This window comes from Pollicipes pollicipes, unplaced genomic scaffold, assembly GCF_011947565.3.
Source record: "Pollicipes pollicipes isolate AB1234 unplaced genomic scaffold, Ppol_2.1 Scaffold_3087;HRSCAF=3621_pilon_pilon_pilon, whole genome shotgun sequence".
NCBI classification, from domain to species: Eukaryota; Metazoa; Arthropoda; class Thecostraca; order Pollicipedomorpha; family Pollicipedidae; genus Pollicipes; species Pollicipes pollicipes.
This window is the reverse complement of record NW_023596225.1, coordinates 39459950-39480434: the sequence shown is the minus strand read 5'-3', so window position 1 is coordinate 39480434 and position 20485 is coordinate 39459950. Positions and strand designations below refer to the sequence as shown.

General features: G+C 55.4%; 4 protein-coding genes across 4 annotated transcripts in view; 1 reads left to right on the top strand and 3 right to left on the bottom strand.

Moving 5' to 3' along the window:
• LOC119090137 (ankyrin repeat domain-containing protein 13D) overlaps positions 1–4124 on the top strand; it is a 5687-nt gene extending 1563 nt beyond the window's left edge. The window contains exons 2-8 of the mRNA XM_037212931.1: positions 234–365; positions 732–882; positions 1233–1394; positions 1809–1912; positions 2263–2348; positions 3656–3705; positions 4042–4124. Of these exons, the coding sequence (XP_037068826.1) occupies positions 234–365; positions 732–882; positions 1233–1394; positions 1809–1912; positions 2263–2348; positions 3656–3705; positions 4042–4124 (768 nt within the window). The remainder of the gene's footprint in view (positions 1–233; positions 366–731; positions 883–1232; positions 1395–1808; positions 1913–2262; positions 2349–3655; positions 3706–4041) is intronic.
• Positions 4125–5133: 1009 nt separating this feature from the next.
• On the bottom strand, positions 5134–7243 carry wbl (endoplasmic reticulum protein 29-like protein wbl). Its single transcript, XM_037212930.1, has 5 exons — positions 6975–7243; positions 6555–6680; positions 6185–6283; positions 5723–5752; positions 5134–5677 (listed from the first exon to the last, which is right to left on the bottom strand). Exons 1-5 carry the CDS (start codon positions 7071–7073, stop codon positions 5342–5344), a joined length of 690 nt encoding a protein of 229 aa, XP_037068825.1. The 5' UTR covers positions 7074–7243; the 3' UTR covers positions 5134–5341.
• Positions 7244–9943: 2700 nt separating this feature from the next.
• On the bottom strand, positions 9944–17603 carry LOC119090533 (U4/U6 small nuclear ribonucleoprotein Prp3). The gene is made up of 10 exons (XM_037213351.1): positions 17513–17603; positions 16773–16928; positions 16108–16257; positions 15613–15822; positions 14804–15047; positions 14082–14224; positions 12687–12901; positions 12140–12286; positions 11110–11200; positions 9944–10549 (listed from the first exon to the last, which is right to left on the bottom strand). The coding sequence occupies exons 2-10, from the start codon at positions 16917–16919 to the stop codon at positions 10400–10402; spliced, it is 1497 nt and encodes a 498-aa protein (XP_037069246.1). The 5' UTR covers positions 16920–16928; positions 17513–17603; the 3' UTR covers positions 9944–10399.
• Positions 17258–20462, bottom strand: LOC119090135 (uncharacterized). The gene is made up of 4 exons (XM_037212928.1): positions 20350–20462; positions 18585–18786; positions 17657–17823; positions 17258–17302 (listed from the first exon to the last, which is right to left on the bottom strand). The coding sequence occupies exons 2-4, from the start codon at positions 18721–18723 to the stop codon at positions 17258–17260; spliced, it is 351 nt and encodes a 116-aa protein (XP_037068823.1). The 5' UTR covers positions 18724–18786; positions 20350–20462.
• Positions 20463–20485: the final 23 nt, after the last annotated feature.

Here is a 20485-nt window from a genome sequence, read left to right as displayed (position 1 = left end):
CGCGGCCGATCCATCAAGTGTGGAGCCGCCCTGTGCCGCTATACGAGTGGAGGAGCCTATCAGCGTCGTCACGGGACCGCGTGAAACGGAGCACACCTCTCCCGACCGCGTGCGGGCCTGAGCCCCCCTTGTGTGATGACGTCAGCACGTGTCACCGCCACGTCCGCGATCGGTGTGAAGCGCTGCCGTGAGCAACGAGCGGCGGCGTCTCACTCCCCTCCGCCCGCCGGCAGCCGGAGGTGAGCGAGTCGAGCACGAACCCGTGCCACATCGCGGCCGAGGAGTACTTCGACCCGGCCTGCGACCTGGGCGAGCGCGACATCGGCCGGCCGCGCCACACCGCCACCAAGACGCAGAGGCTCAAGGTCCGTGGCGCCGCGCGGGCGTGGTGACGGCGCGGGGCTGGTGCCCCTCGGCTCTGTGCCGTACCACCAGCGCTGGGGCGAACGGGCCCACCGGCAGCCGATGGGGAAAGCATTGGAACGTCTCACTTGGCGGGGTTCGAGCGTGTGAGGACGTTGTGTTGTGTAGTGGTTCTTAAGAGACAGCTGCCCCAACGTCCGCATGTTAAACAGACCGGCTTGGTGGTCAGACCTCTCACGCTGTGTGCGACATGTGACGTGGAAGGATTTTACTCAGCTGTCGCCTGTAACTGTGATAGATGTCAAGTTGTTTTCCAGTGACACTTTGGTCAGTATGATTCTCAGTTATCACAACGACGCATGTTTCAGGCGACGCTATGGCTATGCGAGGAATATCCGCTGAGCCTACAAGAGCAAGTGATGCCCATAGTGGACCTGATGTCTATACATTCCACACATTTTGCCAAACTAAAAGAGTTTATTCAGATGCAGCTGCCTTCAGGATTCCCCGTCAAAATAGGTTAGTGACTTCTCTTGCGTGCTGAATTCATTTGGAAGTCACCCGTGGAGTGATGCTGTCTTGCTTGTCTTCCATATTGATAAGCACACCTGTCACCATCCATAGCAAACTGGTATGGATGGCGACTCGCTCTCCTTTTTTCGGTATGGTCTTTGCTTCTATGCAGACCCCATTTTCACATATGTCACTAAGTGTCTGGTTGCGACGCCTCTGGCGTCATCCCACCGCGCTGAAGCGTGCGTGCCGCCCTCGCGCCGGGCCGTGAGCCGGTCTCCGTCGCGTCGCTCGGCACAGCGCGGCCGGCGCTCGCCGTGAGCCCCCCGTAACGCGCGTGCTCGTCCGTGCGGCAGAGATCCCGCTCTTTCACGTGCTGACGGCGCGGATCACGTTCGGCAACATCTTCGCCGTGGACGAGCCGGTGCAGCACGTGTCCGTGATCGAGGAGCCCGGCCGGCCGGCGTGCGTGGTGGACGAGGCCGTGTTCGAGCCGCCGGCGGGCTACCGCAGCGTCGGTGAGTGTGGCGACGCTGCCGGCTGGACGCCCCGGGGTGCCGCCCCCCAAACCCCACCCCTGCGGCGCGCCGCGTCCTCGGCCCCTCGTCCTCTGCTCCGCCAGGTCGTCCGAGCGCCCAGAGCGGTGGCGTCAGTGCCGTGCCGTGTGCTGGGCGTCCGTCCCCTGGCAAGCGGGTGCGGGGTCCTTCTGTTGCCGTTGTCAGTATCTCTGGTGGACGGGATACACCGGACATCAGTCCGTAACATGCAATATATGCATCACCTCGATCGCCGGCGCGGGGCCGCCCACACCGGTGGTTCTGCTTGCGTTATTTCGTCGGTGTGCCGCCGGTGCTGCGGCGGCAGGCGCGGTCTGTGTTCTGCGCGCCGGAGGCCGCTGCGGTGCCGCTGCCACGACCGCGCCGTGTGGCCAGGCTCGGGGGTGATGCGCCACTTCGGGGGTCCGGACGAGGAGGACGAGCTGCTGCAGATGGCCATCCAGCAGAGCCTGCTCGACTCCGGCACCGAGAACGAACGGGTGAGCCGCCGCCGCCGCCGCTGCTGCCGGCCGAGCTGCCGGTGACGTGAGCGCCGTGCGCGGCCGCGCAACGGCACCGAGAGCAAGCCAGGTGCTTATGTGCACTCCGGCGTCCGACGCGCGTTGCTCCGCCTGCGACGTTGGCTCCAGTGAGCCATACTGGTCGAGGTTTTCGTGCAGGACATCTGCTATGTTCTAGACGTATGGTGCCGTGATAGGCAGTCGCCGATCAAGGCGTTACTGTGTTATGACTCGTCATGGTACACCGGCTGTCGGCTGTCAGCAATGACCGGACGCAGTGTTGACCCGACCCGACCTGACCCGACCTGACCTGATCTGACCCTGGCCAGGTGGATATCTGGGAGGCGCTGCGGGCCGAGTCGTGCACGCCGCGCGGACACGCGGCGCCGGACCTGGACGAGCAGATGCTGCAGAGGTACCGCTCGCCCTCGCTCTCTCGGCTCACGGCTCGCGCGCCACCGCCCAAGAGCGGCGGTCGGCGCAAGTCCATCTTCTGACGACGCCCCGCAGACGGCGCTGGCGGCGCGCCGCCGCGGCCCGGCATCAGGCGGTGTCTGTCGGTGCGGCGGCCGGCGCCCGCCGCCGAGGGCCTGGGCACTCGCCTGCTCCGCTCCCTCTCGCTGCGCCGTCGCCGGCCCACCGACAATTAGCAGCCCGTCCACCCCTTGCCGCAGCACTCACCAGATGTACCCCGCCTTACGCACCCAGTGGAGACACGCTGTATGGCTCCCCGGCACTAGGTGGTAGCTTATCCTGCTGTAACGATGCACCCCGATCCGGGGCTGGGTATGGCGCAGGTGGTGGGGCCCACCCTTCTTCAGCACGGCCGTCTCCTGAAAATGTTAAGCCCACTAGTCTATTGACACTGCCCATCGTGGGAGTGTCATTTCAACGGGTGTGTTCATATGAACACACCCGTTGCTGCCGAAGGCGTGCGCGGTGCGTTACGACTTCCTTGGTTGATGCTGGTGTATACCGGGTCCTAACCGGCGCACTGCCATCATTAGCCTTGCGCCGTTTGTGTCCGGCCGTTGAGCGCGGTGGCCTGTCTACAGGGGTGTTTGTATTCGTTAGTGGGGCCTCCCTCTGGCATGGTTGGTTTATGGTTGGTTTATAAACCACGGTGATGTGGTTTTAAACATTGCTTCCAAAATATTGTTATGGATTGTTCCGAAAATGCAGCACCTAATGTGACAAGGTTTAATATCGCCTTCAAAATTCAGTATTACTTCCTAGGTCATAATGTGAAGGCCCCACTTCTATGCTTCGTAAGAAAGACGTTTGCCTCATGTCCACGTGCTAGTCCTTCTCCTGTGGTTTGTCTTTCCTACGTGTACCGCTCTCCCCGACGGCATGCCCTCGCAGCCACGTGCTGAAGAGCAGCACTCGGCCACGGGCAGCCACGGCGGACCACAGAACTGTACGTCAGCCCACCAGAGTAATCAGCCAGCTTCCTGTCGGGTGGCGCTGGTCGGGCGTCTGTGCCTTTGTATTTTAGCAACTCGAGTCAGTTAACAGTTAGCAGTTGGTGCACCGAGCTCGCGCTGTCGCTGAGATCCCGTACAGTAGTGTGGCGGCTGGCCCGGCTGTCGGCCGGCCTGGCCACCGGCCTGAGCCGTTCCCTAGTGAGGTCGCGCCCCTGTGCAGTCGGCCGCTCAGCCGGTGGGCTCGTGTCGGGGTACGCCATCGTCTGGTCACACGTGTCTCCTGCCGACCGTCCAGGGCGATTCAGCTGTCCCTGGCGTCCGACGGCGGCGGCGGCGGCCCCCGCGGCGGCCCGGAGCCGGGGGCCGCAGCCGGAGCCAGAGGACGCCGACATGGCGGCCGCGCTCGAGCTGTCGCGGCGGGAGGACGCGGCTGCCGACCGGCAGCGGCGCGAGGAGGAGGAGATGGTGCGGCGTGCCATCGAGCTCTCCCTGCTGGAACAGTGACCGTACAGCTGGAGCAGTGACCGGATAGCTGGCACAGTGACCGGACAGCTGGAGCAGTGATCGGACAGCTGTAACAGTGACCAGACAGCTGGAGCAGTAGCTGGACAGCTGGAGCGGTGACTGTACAGCTGTAACAGTGACCGGACACCTGTAACAGTGACCGGGCAGCTGTCGCAGTGACTGGGCAGCTGAAGCGGCGACCGGCCACCTGGAGCAGTGACCGGCCAGCTGTAACAGTGACCAGACAGCTGGAGCAGTGACGGCGGTAGCCCGAGCAGGAGCGCGACCGGACCGAGTCTTTCCCGACTGGAGGTGCGGTCAGTGACCGGCGGCGTCTGTCCCAGACGGAGCAGCGTTCAGCTCCTCCGCTGGAGCAGTGATCTACAGACAGCGGTCAGCGCTGGAGAGCGACACATGGCTGCCTGCGCTGTCGGACAGTGCGCACGGCAGAACACGGAGGGAGCGGAGGCCGGCTGAGAGTGGCGGCCGCTGTCTGGACGCGGTGCGCGCTGCCCGTCCCTGGTCACGGGCGCGACCCGGCGTCGCCCGTCCTGCCCCCGTGCCGCCCTGACCAGCCGGAGGTGTCGCGGACGGCGCGCTTCGTCCGGATAGCCGGCGGCGACAGCCGGCTGAGCGCCGGTCACGTGGCCGCCCGCGCGGCTGGGAGGACAGATGCCGGTGCCCTGAGCTCGCGGCGAGATCGCTTTAAACTGAGGAGGGTTTTGCTCAATGGCGAGTTTCCTGCAGAACCTGATGGTGCTTATATTCGCTATTTATTCGCATATTCATACCAAAGCCAGTGTCGTAGTTTCGTGAGCGTTTGTACCGACAAGACCCGCTGCTGTTGGGTGTGGGAGCTGGATGTCCTCGAAACGATACGAAGCGTTACTGACCTGCGCCCGCGCTCGTTAAGATATGAATAGCCGCGCCTGACGCCCCCAGTATAACTGAATGGCTATCGACAAGTTCGGCCCGTCATCTTAGTGATATGTACCACGCTAGCTGACGTGCTCCCAGAGTGCGCGCTTAAACCGTGAGCGCGTGAGTTTGAACTCCCTGCAAGATGTGGCTTCCTGTGCGGTTGAGCTGCTGTGTATCGAGGTATGTCGGGTGGAACTTGTACTTTACAGCAAGCGCATACATGCGGTGGCGCCTACCTGTGGATGGCTTTGACTAACCGGTACCAGGGTACAGAGCTATAAAGTTCGGCGCTGCTCAGGACTATCGTGCGATGACGAGTCTTCCTCGGACAAAGCAAAGCGCTGGTGCGAACGCGCTATATTTGTCGGAACGCAGTCAAACAAACATGTGAGAGGTGCACTACGTGGAATGTGACTGAGTGTAAAAGCCTGAAACACGTCATAGGTAACATCACTACTGCAAACGAGTCTTTAGCAAGCGCACCGACGCCGGACGGTTATTCTCACCCGACAACGCACGGTCCCAACGCGATCCGTCATACAGCCGACACCAGAGATCACAGTTCGTCCTTCGCGCCATCTGCGGGCGCAACAAACGCCTGCAGCACGTTCAGTCTCGTCTCCATCTCCCGCCTCTTCTGCTCGGACAGCTTGCCCTCCAGCAGGCCCCGCACGCGGCGACGCTCCGTCTCCACAACCGCGCTGCCCTCTTCGGCCAGCCGTCCCATGACACGCACGTAGTACTGCGCCGTGTCGCGGCGCTCGGCCGGCGCTTCGCGCAGCAGCCGGTCGGCCTCGGCCAGCAGTGGCGCGCGCTCGGCCGGCTCGGCCGCCGCCAGCCGCCCGGCCAGAGCGTCGAACTCGGCCAGCGCGCCCGGCAGCGGCAGCGGTACGCCGGCGCCGCGCACCAGCCGGCCCAGAGCCGCCGCCGTCACCGGGCCGCTGAAGGGCAGCGGCGGCCGGCCGTCCTGCGGCACAGGGCGGCGTCAACGGCGCCGGTGCCCGCGGGGCGGGGCTCGCCAGCACACGGCAGGGATGACCTGCCATCGGGCAGGGTAGGTCACTGGCACACTGCAGAGGTCACTGGAACACTGCGGAGGTCACTGGCACACTGTGGAGGTCCTGTGGAGGTCACTGGGACACTGCGGAGGTCACTGGGACACTGCGGAGGTCACTGGGTTACTGTGGAGGTCCCTGGCCTCACTGTGGACTGCATGGCCTCAAGTGTGCTACCGTAACTCCAAGATGTGGAAATGCAGTCTTTGTGGTAATCCTTTGCAGCATCAATGGTGAATGGCCAACTATAAGCAAAGCACGAGTGAATGACTCATGCATGTGTCCTTGCGACAACATTGATGAACGTACCACAAACTGATCAAAAGATGGATAAAGAAACTCACAGGGAAGTAAAGCTTGATCACAGGTAGGTCTTCAGGTGATATTCCAAACCTTTCCAGTAGGTCTTTATTTTCATAATCACCATAATCCTTGACACCAACCTGGAACATAAGTCAGGTAATGGTATGCCGGGTCAGGTCACAAGTCAGGTAATGTGATGGCACCAGTTGCAAGCTAACAAAAAATAGCATTTTACTGGGCACACACAAGCAAGTCTTCCTATATGAAAGCCTCAAATGTGAAACAACTAAAGAGAACTTAACCCTGGCATGCTCTGTTCATAAGTAAATGAGAGCTACATGGATCTGGAAATATTCCCCCCCCAAGGTACTGAGTGCCTTAACATTTGTAGATAACACACATTTGCCTTACCTCAGCCACAAGGAAATCACTGTTGTCTGCTGCATTGACTGCCATTTTGACATACTCATCATGATCAGGACCATATGGAAAGTATTTATCAAACTTGATCAGTGTTGCCTTAAACTTTGATGTTATCTGAAAAATCAGGTCAAAGTTAACATAACTTTTTGAGAATTAATCACCAGACTGCAAAACACTAATAGACATTTGAGCTTATCAAGATGACAAAGAGGGTTATGACTAAAATAAAGTTATTCACAGCCCACAGACATACACCACAGTTTACAAATAATGCAAAACATCATTTGCATATGCTTGTAAGCAAAAAGCTCAGCCTCTAATATGATGCAACCATAGTATGAAAAGTTACTGTGTAAATGCAAAATAATGCAAAGGAGCAAAAAATAAAAAAAGCAAGCATGGTCTTACCTTATCAAATGATGCTGAGTCCAGGGGAGTTAGCCCACGGCCATTCAGGCCAAAGGCGACCTGAATGACTGATGCCACACATATTGCAAGACTGAACATGTTTGGTTAACTTCAAACAAGTGGCATCACACCCTCATGTGCTGAATTGCTAACTACTGTGTCACTCTTAATCTGTCTGCTTGATCTTTCAGGTCATTCAAAACTGATATGCATATCCTTATTCAGGTGATAATGAGAAATAGTGCATGTATTGTAACAATTAAATTTATCTGAAAATATATACATGACAAGTCAGCTATATAAGTAAAGTCAAAACATGACTTTATTTTTCAGCTCAATGTATTGCTTTTATTTCGTGAGCATTTCCTTTATTTGATCATAAATAACACAAGAAACCCTGCCCAATGAAATCTGCAAAACATTACTGATGGTATGGTTCTTGGCACATACCCAGTGGATTAGTTGGCTGGTAGGCCTGAATTTTGGACCTCTTCAGACCATTTCACACTCAAACATACTGCATGGGTGATGGGAATGGCTTAACATGCAAGTGAGGACAAAGTAATTTGGTTCTGAGAAGCCTATTTCCTCAAACAACTTTAGATTTAGATGAAGCTTAGAAAAATTTTCCATGCCCAAGACAAGTTTCAGCTTCAGCATCATGTAATTTTATATGGCTGGCTTTTGCTCCACCTGCATGACATTTTTAGCAGTTGCCTTCATCTTAGAAAGTTTTACATCATTGCTTCACTTTTGGCTTCATGCAAACATAAGTTGTTTTGGCTTTACCATGTTAGCTATTTCCCAGAAGCTACAACTTAATTTTATGTTGCCTCTAGCGGCCTTGCCTGGACTATCACCACATAAATTACATTATTTTTCAGGGCTGTGATTCATGCATGTTTGAGAGCCTGAAACAATGAGGATCAGCTAAGATACAATTTAAGCTTGGGAGCTATCTAAACATTGCATTCATGCTAGCAAGAGGTGAGGAGATAAGTCTCAGATGTTTGATCATAAGCAATGCTAACCCCTTTTCTTAATCAATCTGCAAAACCCTTGCATTTGGCTCCACCTTCAGCCTGTGCAATTTTAACTGGTCATGGCTCAGTTTGGCTTTGAATTTCCAATTTATTAAGTCCCTGGTTTGCCCTTTTTATCTGCAAAGCTGGAAGCCACCAGCTCATCTTCATGTTGATGCTTTCTAATGCAAAGCTACTGGTTTCAGCTTTGGTTTCTTAACTTTGTCTTGGCTTTAGATTTGGCCTTCAAAAGGGTATAAAATGATCATATACATTGATTAGCACTATAACCTTGATCAATAACAACACACAGTAATCAGAACCCTCGCATTGCTTGATAAGACATACCGGCATCAGGCCAACGAGACCCACAAGGGCCCATCAAGGTCAGCCAACCTCACATTCTACATGCATCCTGGAAACAGATAATACCATGTGACCTGCCTGCTTTTAGATATGTAAATGGGATATACCAGATATATATATATATATATATATATGGGATATATATGGGGCATATATACACCTATTTATGCCCCAGAAAGCCTCAACAAGCACTCAATAGCAATGCTCATACATACAACACAAGGCAAATATGGTCGATCGTATGGAGTACCCACTATGACTGGGAAACGACATGTAGCACGAATGCGACCATAGATGGCAGTTGTAACAAGCCCGCTCTATCTAAGACATGGGAACCATGAAACTAGCTCCTTTAACTCCAAAACTTGTCCTAATCCCGCGGAACCGTTCTGACATTCCCAGTTGTTTTGTTATTATTGAGCATCATGTGCCGGCCAAAACCGATAGCGCATTTTATGTCACATACGCGTCAGTTTGAGCTTCCCCTCCCTCGAAATATTCATCCCAGCGCATGTAATGCTTTACAATGCAGCACGTCGCGCGACGACCCCCACCGCGGCGCGGTATCGCATCAAACAGGTACACTGTATCAGGCTTGACCATGTGAAAGAAATGACCTCTGGGCATAAGAGGGTTAAGATGCCTTAGATGGCCACGGAGCCAATGTCCGATCACTGACCTAAAACGCGTTCCATTCGCGTGAAACGTAGTCCAGGTTTGCATTCATGCAGTCGCCGGCATCTTCATAGGCACCGTTTCGTGCCCCGCCACGGTCCAAAGATGCTTAAAAATTAGTTATCACCAGATCTTCCCTTTCCGCTACAAGTGATTTTACATCCTGTCAATATAAGACCCCTTGAAAGCCACCATAATAGCCGGCGACTTGTCCTGGGTATCTACAGTTTCAGCACTGGGATATATTCTTGGCAACTGTGGGCGCAATTCATGACTGGTTCTTTCAGCTGGAGTCGGCCTGATCATTCTGCTAACCTTTAATTTCGTTCATGGCCTGTGAAGGCTTTCTAGCCATCCTGCTTTTAGTGTGCGACACACGTGCTTTTCCTTCTTATCAAGGTGATGTTAATGTGAAATCGCTTCTGTTCAGCCAACGTGTACGCTCCTATCGACCGGCGGAGCACCCCACACCGTTTCACTTCCAAGACGCCTGAAATGTCACGGCCCGCACATCCCACGTTCTCTCCAACAGGCACCAGGATCAGCACGAGCGATTATATATTCCGTTCTGACGTGGCGCCCCGGTGGCCGCCGCCAGCGCGGCGTCCGTGCCACCAGAAACAGATCCACAAGGCCCGTTCAGCGTCCGAGGTCAACACACAACGACCGCGGCCGATGCAGACCCAGATCGCAGCCAATACCGCGCAGCAGCAACCTCCAGAACGGCCCGGCCCACTCGGGCCGTCACGCTTCACGCCACCGCCACACAACGCCGCCACACCGAGGGAGAACCGGCCGGTCGGATCACATCACAGCGGGCCGTGGCCGCCGCCGCGGTCGCGCGCGCCCGCCGCCCTCCCGAAGCTCGCCGGGCGGCCGGCGAAGAGTTTGTGACAGCGGAGCGCTTCGGCCCGGCCGCAGTTGGCTGGTCCAGAGCCGACCCCTCCGGTCCCCGTGGCTGCTCGCTGCCGGCGGCTGCCTACACCGGCGCGGGCTGCACGCGGCCGCCGCCAGCTGTCGTCGGGCGGCACGCTTCGGCGCGGCGGCAACCGCGTTCGCCGTTATTCACAGCGCTCGTCACATGCGCTGGCCGGCTCCACACCGCTCACGTCGCGTTGGCACCCTTCCGACACGGCAGTGGTCACGGGAAAACGTATTTCGGCGCGGCGGCCATCCGGCTGCCTCCAGCCCCGCAGTGCGGCAGTCACGTGATATCAACCTCCAGAGGGAGGGCAATCACGCGATATCCGCTCCAACACGGGCACGATCACGTGACGTCCCGCTCCAGAAAGGGCGTGACCACGAGACATCCCACTCCAGCGGGGCGGTGACCACGTGCCATTCCGCTCCAGCGGGCGGTGATCACGTGGCCTCCTGCTCCAGAACGGCGGCGCTGTAGGCCAGGTCCCAGTAGTGTTCCACACCCTGCTTGCGGAAGTGCTCGCGCGCGAAGCTCTCGTTGGGACACAGCTTGAACTTGATCTCGCCGAAGCTGCGCTGTTTGGTGGTGCCCTGGTGGCGGCGAGGTCGGGTCAGTGCCGCCGCCCACCCTGTGCAGGCGAGCTGGACCGGGGGAGATGGATCCCTTACAGGGCGGTCCTACGCACTGCGCCGGCTCGGCCGGGCACCACAGGGCCGGTGCTTCGAAAGGCAAAATGGCAAACCCGTCAACAACACGCTCCCCGCGTAACGTATCTATAACTTGTAATGTCCATCAAACCGAGAAGGAAGACGCCCATCTCAATAATCGCCGAGTGTCTGTAACCCTTTGGATTTTAATACGAGGACATTTCGACTTGCCATGACGTACGACAATGACAAATTTACGGGAGATCATCCAACACCATCACATAATTATTCACATTTGACGTCGCTTAACATCGGAATGCAGACATGTATATCACTTTGGCTCCAGGCCTTCGGCAACCTTCCCAGCTGACGGCAAATGTCAAGAGCGGTAACAGAGGAACTTACATGAATTCAAATGCTCATAATTTAACAGCGACACCATGTCGAATAGAATACATCGCTATAACTTAGTTTATGCAGCGACGAACAGAATGGCCATCTACCTCCCATATAAGGACGCATTTGTTTTCGGCCTCTTCTCCTTCCTTTCCTTTCACCATGTCCTCTTCCCATTTGATTCTATGAAGCATCAACCTGTAATTAACAAAATCATAGTAATCATCTCAATTTCCACAAGCAGTTTACCAAGCTAAAGCATCTCAATCGCTTAACGTTACACACGAGCAGCCCTTCTTGATTTATGGAACGGAGCTGAGCCCCCACTTTCTGCAAACTTGAATACCCGGCCAGGTATTCGGATTCTTACATCACTTGATCCCACACATGAAGATTACAATATACGTCTCATACAATATTACAATACAATACAATAAACAATATATAAATGCACTAATTACAATAAACGATTATAATAAACGCCTTGCGAAATTACTACACTTGTTATACAAAAACAATTCACTACGAATTATGTGACCGACAACTTTGTCAACCTTTGGTCGAACCCTCCAATGACTACGATCGAGGGGAAGGGTGTCTGTCGGCCGCGCGTTCAGCTCTCAGCGGGGCCGACCGCGCCGAAGTGGCGCCACACCACTGACGTGCACACGTCACAAACGTTACAAACACACGCTACAAGCAACATTTTGCAGACGTGGTGCAGCGGCAAGACGGAACGCGTGGCAACAAGGGAGTATAAAGTGGGGACAAAATGATGCAGCTTTTAAAAAAAAAATCCTCCGTAATGAATGCAAGCATGGCGAAAGCCTGAGGCATCTAGTTTATGTCTATGACACAAACATAGGATTTCCGTACCTGACACCTTATGTGAGGCATGGCCCTTTCCAGTGGTTGTCAAACGATGTTCAGAGATCTCAGTAACTGTTCTCAATTTTAACACGTCTCAACTACCGTTTCATTCGGGGCCGTGCGAAGTCAATTTTACTCCAATTCTACGCAGAACTCCCACACCTCCATGGACAAATTCCATCCAGGTACACTCCATATATGGCCCCCTCCACACCCGGCGGCCGCCAACAGCACCCTGGGCTGGCAGCAAGTTAGCTAGGGACTTACTTCTTGTACTTTTTCTGCTGCTTCGGCCCGCCCTCGACCACCACCACGTTTACGTCCTTGAAGAGCACCACCGCGCCCGTCATGAACAGTTGGTTGGCGTTGGTCTCTACCTTGAACTTCTTTGCTTGATTCGAGAGATCCGTTACCCTGGTAACGGGAAAGTTCGCGGTCAGCGCGTCAACACATGACCATCCAGCCAACAGCAAGCCAGCACAAGGCGGTAGGGCATACATAGAAGCAAACGGAGCATATCGCGGCATGACCAGACACTGGAGACACCAAGTCTGTACCGATTCGCGGTCAACAGCAAAAACTGAATGGTAATGGCCATGAAAAGAAGCGGTTCATGCCACTGTAATGGCAACAAAACCAATTCAACACAAATTCAAAGTGGTGGGCATGTTGCCAGCATACAAGGCCAAACGCGCCCGACCCCCAGCTCAAACCTAAAAAGACGCTAAAACCCCTGCGTTGTCCAGCGCAGGCACCGACGCTCTGACACCACCGCCCGACAACCAGCCCCTATCCCGCTCTCAACACGCCGCACCTATAGATCGCCACGTGGATCTCGGTGGACGTGTCCTCCTTGATCTTGGCAATCTTCTTCTCCTTGCGCTGCTCGGTGGTGAGCTTGCGCGCCGCGTTGGCGTCCAGGTGCGTCTTCTGGCGCTTGGCCATCTGGGCGCGCACGTGCGCCTCGATTTTCGTCGGGTCCTGGACGGCCTCGTTGCCCAGCACGCGCATCAGGTTCGACATGCGGACCTGCGACGGAGGGGGAAATAGGGGTGGGGTTAGCGCGCCGCGGCCACCGTAGCCCGCGGAGACCACCCGCGGACCGGCGACGTAGAGGCTGAGGCGGCGTCCTTTGCGCTTCAGGAAGGCGACCAGGTAGAATGAGAACATGGCTTGTTGCACTGCCTTCAACACGGAAGATCAGAACCAGCGACATCGGAAGGGTGCGGTGTTGCGGACGATGCAGGGCACTGAAAGGCAACATTTCGCGAAGGGGCGAAATATTACCTTTTCTATGTCGTCACTAATGACGATAATCAAGTGAACAGTGATTGGGGGGGGGGGGGGAGGGGGCAGATTCCATTTTGGAGGATCGTGCGCACTCAGTGGCGAGATCGCCGTCCCTTCCGTGGGCAGACGCCATCCCGAGAACTCTGTCTCCCTTGCCTGTCGATTCCTGCCATCCTGTTCAGGGACACCGCGTTCTGCACGGGTCAATTGCACTTTCGCACCTACACCCCCCGGGAGCTATGGTTTGGTAAAGGTGACCTCCGTTCGGATGGGCCACGTCGACACCAGCCGAGCCGACGCGTCACGCGACACCTGCCGAGTCGGCAGTCGGCGCCGTGCGACCCCCTGACCCGTGGCCTGCCGTCCGGCGAGGGCGCCGCGGGCCCGACGGACGCGCACCATTCGACCGCCCTCAGATCTCTGATCGATCGATCGATCGCCCTCAGCTGCTGACACAGGTGTAGGTCGCCAAGAAGGGGGCAGGGAGGACGGTGGGTATTCCTGCGTCGTCAATACGACGAGGGTGCAGTGATTTTGGACCGTGATCGGAGAGTCTGCGTTGAACGTCGCCGTTTGATCTCGCCGAGCGAGGTCGTCACTTCTCGGTCTCCTTCCAGCTCCAAATCGAAATGGAGGTGCAAGGAGAGCAAAATTATAAGTCATGAGTGAATAGCAAGCCTGGGTTTTCGCAAGACGTGGTCTTCAGGGCTCCAGCGAGCCCACTCTACTACACTCAAAAATATGGGAAGACACCCCTAACAGTATCGTTTAGCGGGGCTTGTTCTAACTCGACAACACCGTACCCGGTTTCGCAGCCCGCTCATCTGGAAGTATCTCCTACTCCGAGATCGTCTCCCGGTTTACGGCGCGCCGCGCTCGGCTTCGCCAGCTGTCGTGCCGTCCGCCGGCTGCTCCTCACCTTAGGCTCCGGCGGAGGCTCCAGACCGAGCCGGATCTTCTCCTGCTTGTCCTTCCAGGCCTCGCGACGGTTGGTGCGCCGCAGCTTCTTGCGCTCCTTCTTGGTGAGTAGCACCGGCAGGAACACGTCCTTGCCGCCGTCAGCTGCAGGTGGACGGGTGACGTCAGGACGGATGACGTCAGGACGAGTTACGCCAGATGACGTCCGGGCGGTTGACGACAGGTGACGGAAAGACACGTCACCGGCAGACGCCCGCCACATCGCCTTCCATGCATGCAGAAATGAAGCGGCTCCATTGGCTGGATCCTGCAAAGCTTGGCCAGTCGCCACGCTGATTGGCTCGTTGTCGAAATCACCGTTGCACAATTGGCCAGGATACGACATAAGACTGCTGGCTGCTCCATGTTATGCCAGTCGTTACATTGACATCAGCCAAACCTAGGGATTGAAATTGGGCATAATAAACCTCTATCTCCAGGCTGGCGCTCTGGTACGAGATGTATCTACATTAAATGTACGATCCTCACTTACACTCAATGGCCACGATTCTGCTTGTCGCTGGGGGCGTTCTGAAATACTACGCGCAACATGCAATCGCTCACGGCCACGGTCTCGACCTCAGAAAAGAGCGTCTTGACCGCCGTCCCGTCCCACCACAACAGCCACCATAGGCATGGCCTCCGTCCCTCCAGCCCCTGCCCCGGGCCGGCGCATGTACTGACTGGGCGGCGCCATCTGCGTGGGATGCTCCACCAGGCTGGTGACGCCCTGGTACCGCTCGGCGCGCGGCCGCTCGTCCGTCTCCGGGCCGTACGAGTCGGCCTGCAGCACCACCTGGTCCCACCACTCGATGGCGGGCGGGCCGCCGTCGGCCGCCGGCTGCCAGCCGGCCGGCCGCGGCGCCACCATGGCCAGCCGCATTGCCGACGAGATGCCTGTCTTGCGCGCGATCTGCGCTATCTCGCTCTGCAAGCGATGCAGGAGGGAGTGAGAGTCGGTGGCGGAGGTGGGAGTGAGAGTCAGGGCAGGAAAGAGTGAGGGTCAATGGAGGAGAGAGTGAGGGTTGGTGGAAGAGGAGGAGTGAGAGTGGTGGAGGAAGATGGTGTGAGAATTGGCGGACGCAGAGGGAGTGAAAGTTGGCGGATGAGGAGGGAGTGAGAATCAGTGGAGGAGGAGGGAGTGAGATTCGGCGGAGGAGGGAGTGCGAGTCGGCGGAGGAGGGAGTGCGAGTTGGTGGAGGAAATGAAGCGAACGGTCGGTAGAGGAGGAGAAAGTGAGAGTCGGTGGAGGAGGAGGGAATGAGAGTTGCCGGAGGAAGGAGTGAGGGTGAGGAGGCAATCTGACGACGCGGCGGGTCGCACAACCATGCCGCCAGCCATTGCGCACATACGGAACACGAAGTCACGAGGATGAATTGCCGCGAAAATCCGTTACAAGGCACTCTTATTTGTCGCCCAATCAATGATAACGCGCGAAAAGCCAGACAACCTAAGCAAAGACGGCCTTCTCTTCAAAACGCGAAGTGACGCACCTGGAGTTTCTCGAGCTGCGCCTTGGTGCGCATGCGCGCGGCCACCTGCTGGAAGCGGCCGGGCTCGTGGAAGTTGAAGGCGCGCCGGCCGCGGGCCGACGGCCGCAGCGAGACGCGCGGGTCGAAAAAGGCCTGCTCGCTGACGTCCTCGGCCGGCCGCTCCTGCAGCTGCTGGCGGAACTCGGCGCGCCGCTTCGCACGGATGTTGGCCTGTCGCGGAGCAAGTGACGAGTCACGCCCGGGCCCTTCACGAAGACACATAGCGATACCATTCCGATGACTACACACACGCATAGCGCACCGTTTCCATTGAAAGTCTCAGGATTATAGTCTGACAGCGTCCCCGCACAGAAACCCTTCTACTAACCTAGCCCACATTTCACGTCGCATACAACGCATACTCCAACAGAGAACCTGCCCACGACAGCACCAGCGACGGCACCCGACCGCACATCCCCGTCGGCCCGACGCCGGCGCCGCCCGGCGTCAGCTCACCTTCAGTGTGGGCATGCGGGCGGCGATCTGCACCTCGTTGCCCGAGGCGTCCACCGTGCGGCCGTGGTCGTCCAGGATGAGCGGGCGCGGCTTGTCGGCCGGGTCCGTCGAGCGTACCGGCAGCGACGATAGCTTGGCCGCGATCTCGGCCTGCCAGCGGCGGCGCATCGGTCACCATGGCGACACGGCGGCGTCAGCTAGCGGAGCAGCAAAACTGCGCCGCGTTAGAGATGTTACATCAACCTCAGCGAGCTTGGTTCCGTGCACAAATGTTTCCCACCATGCAGATGACATCAGTATCACAACGGAATACATGGAAAAAGAGGTACACATCAGTAGACAACATGGTCATCTGAAACACACTGATAAGCTTGACATGTATGATACTATGATTCAAAAGCCGCTTCAGACTGGCAAATACCCTGCTTAAATGCTTTCATACTCAAGCCATCCCATGAGCCTACAGTGCAGTCCACATGCCCTCAACCAAAGAGTCAAGTGTTGGCTAATGCCATGCAGCCATCTACCAGCACACAGCTCTGAGGCCAGGTTATGCTTCAAACTCGGTCTGACACCAGCCTTCGCCGTCCCGAGCCCGAGCCAAGCCGCCGCCGGCAGCCAGTAGTGGTCGGCCCTCGATCAGCGGTGACCCGCCCTCAGCCCACCTGCAGGTCAGCGATCTTCTTGGCCTTGTCGGTGAACGGCGCCTCGCCGCTGGTCGCCGCCAGGCCTGGCTGCGCCAGACCCCCCGGCGCCAGCGCGCCCAGCGTCTTCTTCCGCATCTCGATCATCTTCTGCGCGTTGGCCATCATCTCCTTGATCTGCGTGAAGAGGACGACACGTTGGTGATCCGGACACATGCTACAACGGAATGTGACCTCGCGTAAGTCATGACAAAATGAACGGTGCAGCCATGTATGTCAAACTGAATTAAAAGCGTACCTGCTCAGTTACTTCAAAGAAGCACGGGAGAAAAGAAACACGACCGACCTGGGAAACATACGCGTTTGCCACAAGGGGCAAATGAGCTAGAGAGGCTCGTGCCCTGTGACACCATGATACAACATTAGCCCCGCTTTCTACCCAGCCGTTCACAGGGTCGACGGAGTGAATGGCGAAAAGTCGAATCACGTCAAATGGACAGGTCATCTCACATCTTGACAAACAGCCTGTTTGAGCAGCCTCCCAAGATCACCTACCCGGCCATCGGTGAGCAGCTGATCACCAAACCGGGCCACCATCCCGCCCCATCCGCTCCGGTCTTATCGGTCCGGGGTCGGAGCGTATCCCCACCGCAGCCGCGGAGAACGGGTCGGCCCGCTCGGGTATCCCCCCCCCCCCCCCCCCTCCGTTCCCCGAGTCTCTGCCCGCAAGGCCGGCAAAGCACCGTGCTCGGTCTCCTCACCTGCAGCGGCGTAAGCGGCGCCTTGCCATCCCCAGAAGCAGCGGGCGGCGCGGCGGGCGCGGCGGCAGCAGGAGCGGCAGGAGCGGCGGGAGCGGCGGGCGCGGCGGGCGCGGGGGCCGGCGCGGGTGCGGGCCGCGCCGGGACCGCCTCCTCGCGGCGCATCTTCTTGGCGCCGTTCTCGGTGGCGTCCGGCGCCGCGCCGGGCCGCTTGGCCGCGAACTTGGGCCCCAGCCGCTTCTCCTCCAGCAGGTCGTACACCCGCGCCGTCAGCTTGGCCGCCTTGCTAGCGTCGATCAGCGACGAGATCTTACCTGTTGACGGGTCAGGACAGGTGGTCAGACCGTTGCGCCTGCAGCACCTCAGGCGATCAGACTGCTGCACCCACACCACCTCGGACAGTTAGACTGCTGCACCCACACCACCTCAGACAGTTAGACTGCTGCACCACATGCTGACCGCTGCATCGTCGAAGTTCCTGATGCTGATCCAGGGAACAATTTTCATTGATTTTAGCCCAGATGCCCCAACAGTGGAAGGACTATGGCCTGGACAATAAGTGGGGTGGCATCACAAGCTGGAGGTGGCACATCACATTGATCAGCTATCACAGCGAAGCTGGTGCCGGTCTCTGTGGTGATGCTTCAACACAACAATTTGAGTTGCGACAGTGGCAAACAAGTTGCCAACTAGCTATTGGGTACTACAAATGCCATGTTATAAAAACAGCTTAGCATGGAAATAGTCTTAGACTGAGCGACACTTTATGCCTATCTTGCCATGCTGGTGAGGTTCTTGACACACCCGAGAATTGAGCACACAATCAGTCATGACTGTAAAAGAAGACAGCAAACTGGCAAGCAAAACAAACACAGCACCAACAAAAAACACAGCTGTTTGTAAAACTGAAACCTCATGGTCACCATGGATGCACAGATTGCAGACAAATGGGTGACATTACACCTCAGGTATCAAGCCAATTATGGCATCTAAACAAGTCTGGCCAAAAGATCAGCTGCCTGCTGCTTAGCTTTGAAAGTAGAACATAAAGCCAAGCCAGACCTCCTTCACTTACTGGTGGTCTTGTCCTTGCTGTATCCAGCATTGATGTAAGAGGTCAGTGCTGTCACCACTGATGAGTCACTGGCTCCCAGGTACTTGCGGGCTGCCTTCTCCACATAATACTCCACTCCTTTGCTGGAGGAATGTGACATATCTGATCCTTCCTGTTACTGCCTGGCTTCACCACAGTCTATGACCCTGCAACCAGGGCCAAACTGGTCAAGTTTCAGTAATGTGTGCAATGTAGTTAGTTGTGATTGTTAAAGAAATCATCATTGTGAAATATTTCTGGAACATGCAGGATCATCAAAAATGAAAATGGCCTAGAAGGTATGACAGAGTAGGTACTACTCCCTCTTCAACACATAACATCATAGAGGCATTCCACAGCAAATTGCTTAACTAATCATTCTTAGAATCTATAATTGCATTAGAAACTTAAGCACAAAGTTTTTTTCAATCTGCAATGCATGACCAACCAATCTTGTCAGTAATTTACAAACATCTTGCAAACTCTGTTGGAAAATCAAAATCTAAATTATTGTTCAAACTGTTGCACATTTACTTAAACTTTGTAACTATGTGGTTATATTGACTGTCCAAACCATTACCCTGGGATGTATCATGCAGGATGAAACATTAAGGAACATAACCAACACCAGGCCATGCAGCAGGATAGTCTTCACCTTCCTTTCATCATCCTCTTTGGTGATGTATCATCATATTGATCAGGAAAACATCCAACATCACCAATGCCAAGCCTGCTTTGATGTTTTACAAAACATGTCATATGTATATTTCACACTGTCTTACCAAAAAAATTATGAAATAGACTACATAAGCCATGTGAAAAACTCACTGCATACCCATACTGCATACCCACTGATGCTGTTCAAGGAGGCTGGTGCATGGCTAGGGCACTAAAAATGGCTGGGGCCCTGCTGCCCCAGACTGACAGGGCTCTGCAGGCTGTTGATGTATTTGAAGAGCATTTGTTGTCAGTTGCAATGTCTTGTCCAGCAATGGCTACACCTTAATGCTTGCAAGTTCCAGTCCATGACAGATTTTCCTCTCATTTTATACCATGTGGGTCTATTTATATTTAGTGTGTAGGCTCCCCAGATCATGTAAGCCTGCATGATTATGTTGTGGCCAACAGGACACTAAATGGCATGTCAATGATGTGGCTTTTTATCACACCTTTGATCTACAGTGCCTATCACCAAATTTTAGCTAAGAACTTATAAAACTCCTCCATCTTGGTGTTGTGCCTTGGCAAAAGAGACATTTTTCAAGTCACTGCAACCAGTGAGATCAAAAATTAACAACTGTGTCATAGTTCTACAACTGCTCTTTTGCGCAGTGATGCATTTCATAATGGACATGTGTAGTGTAGAACTTCCTGTTGCTCATGTTTGTACTAATGCTCTTTATCACAATGGTATTATTCCATTATGAGCTGGGGCATTATTTTTTGTCCTTCATGCCTCTCACAAACACCCAGTTAACCTTAGTTTATTTGCAGTGCAAATCTGCAGACTTATGAAATTTGTGAAATTATCTTGGGGCAAAACAATCCAATAAAAGACGAATGCTCAAAATGCATGCAATGCCTGGGCAACTCTAAATTTGCCTGCCAATCCGCTAACAGTTTGCATAACCTTGGGTCGACAGGGTTGGTTGAGGTGATGTCACTGGTGACTGGACCTCACAACTGGGCAGGGCAATAATACAGGCGGTACCAATGAGATGAAGCTCATTCCGACAAATATAATTACCTCCCTATCTGACAAACCGCGTAACGCGTGGAGAATGGACAAACGCACCGACGCACGAAGATACTGAACATGGCGCAACAATTACAAACGTGGAGACGAAAATGGGAAAAACGTTTCAAGCCGGGTTTGGATTTCA

Excerpts from the sequence above, each read along its gene's own strand:
- LOC119090135 (XM_037212928.1), bottom strand. The coding sequence starts at position 18,723 with ATGTCACATTCCTCCAGCAAAGGAGTGGAGTATTATGTGGAGAAGGCA. Across the intron at positions 17,824-18,584 it reads CAGCAAGGACAAGACCACCA|GTAAGATCTCGTCGCTGATC; the intron begins GTAAGTGAAGGA and ends ACCCGTCAACAG. Across the intron at positions 17,303-17,656 it reads AGATGCGCCGCGAGGAGGCG|GTGATCTTGGGAGGCTGCTC; the intron begins GTCCCGGCGCGG and ends ATGGCCGGGTAG.
- LOC119090533 (XM_037213351.1), bottom strand. The coding sequence starts at position 16,919 with ATGATGGCCAACGCGCAGAAGATGATCGAGATGCGGAAGAAGACGCTG. Across the intron at positions 15,823-16,107 it reads CCCGCATGCCCACACTGAAG|GCCAACATCCGTGCGAAGCG; the intron begins GTGAGCTGACGC and ends GCTCCGCGACAG. Across the intron at positions 15,048-15,612 it reads CGCAGCTCGAGAAACTCCAG|AGCGAGATAGCGCAGATCGC; the intron begins GTGCGTCACTTC and ends CATCGCTTGCAG.
- wbl (XM_037212930.1), bottom strand. The coding sequence starts at position 7,073 with ATGTTCAGTCTTGCAATATGTGTGGCATCAGTCATTCAGGTCGCCTTT. Across the intron at positions 6,681-6,974 it reads ACTCAGCATCATTTGATAAG|ATAACATCAAAGTTTAAGGC; the intron begins GTAAGACCATGC and ends CTGATTTTTCAG. Across the intron at positions 5,678-5,722 it reads CGCCGCTGCCCTTCAGCGGC|GTACCGCTGCCGCTGCCGGG; the intron begins CCGGTGACGGCG and ends CGCGGCGCCGGC.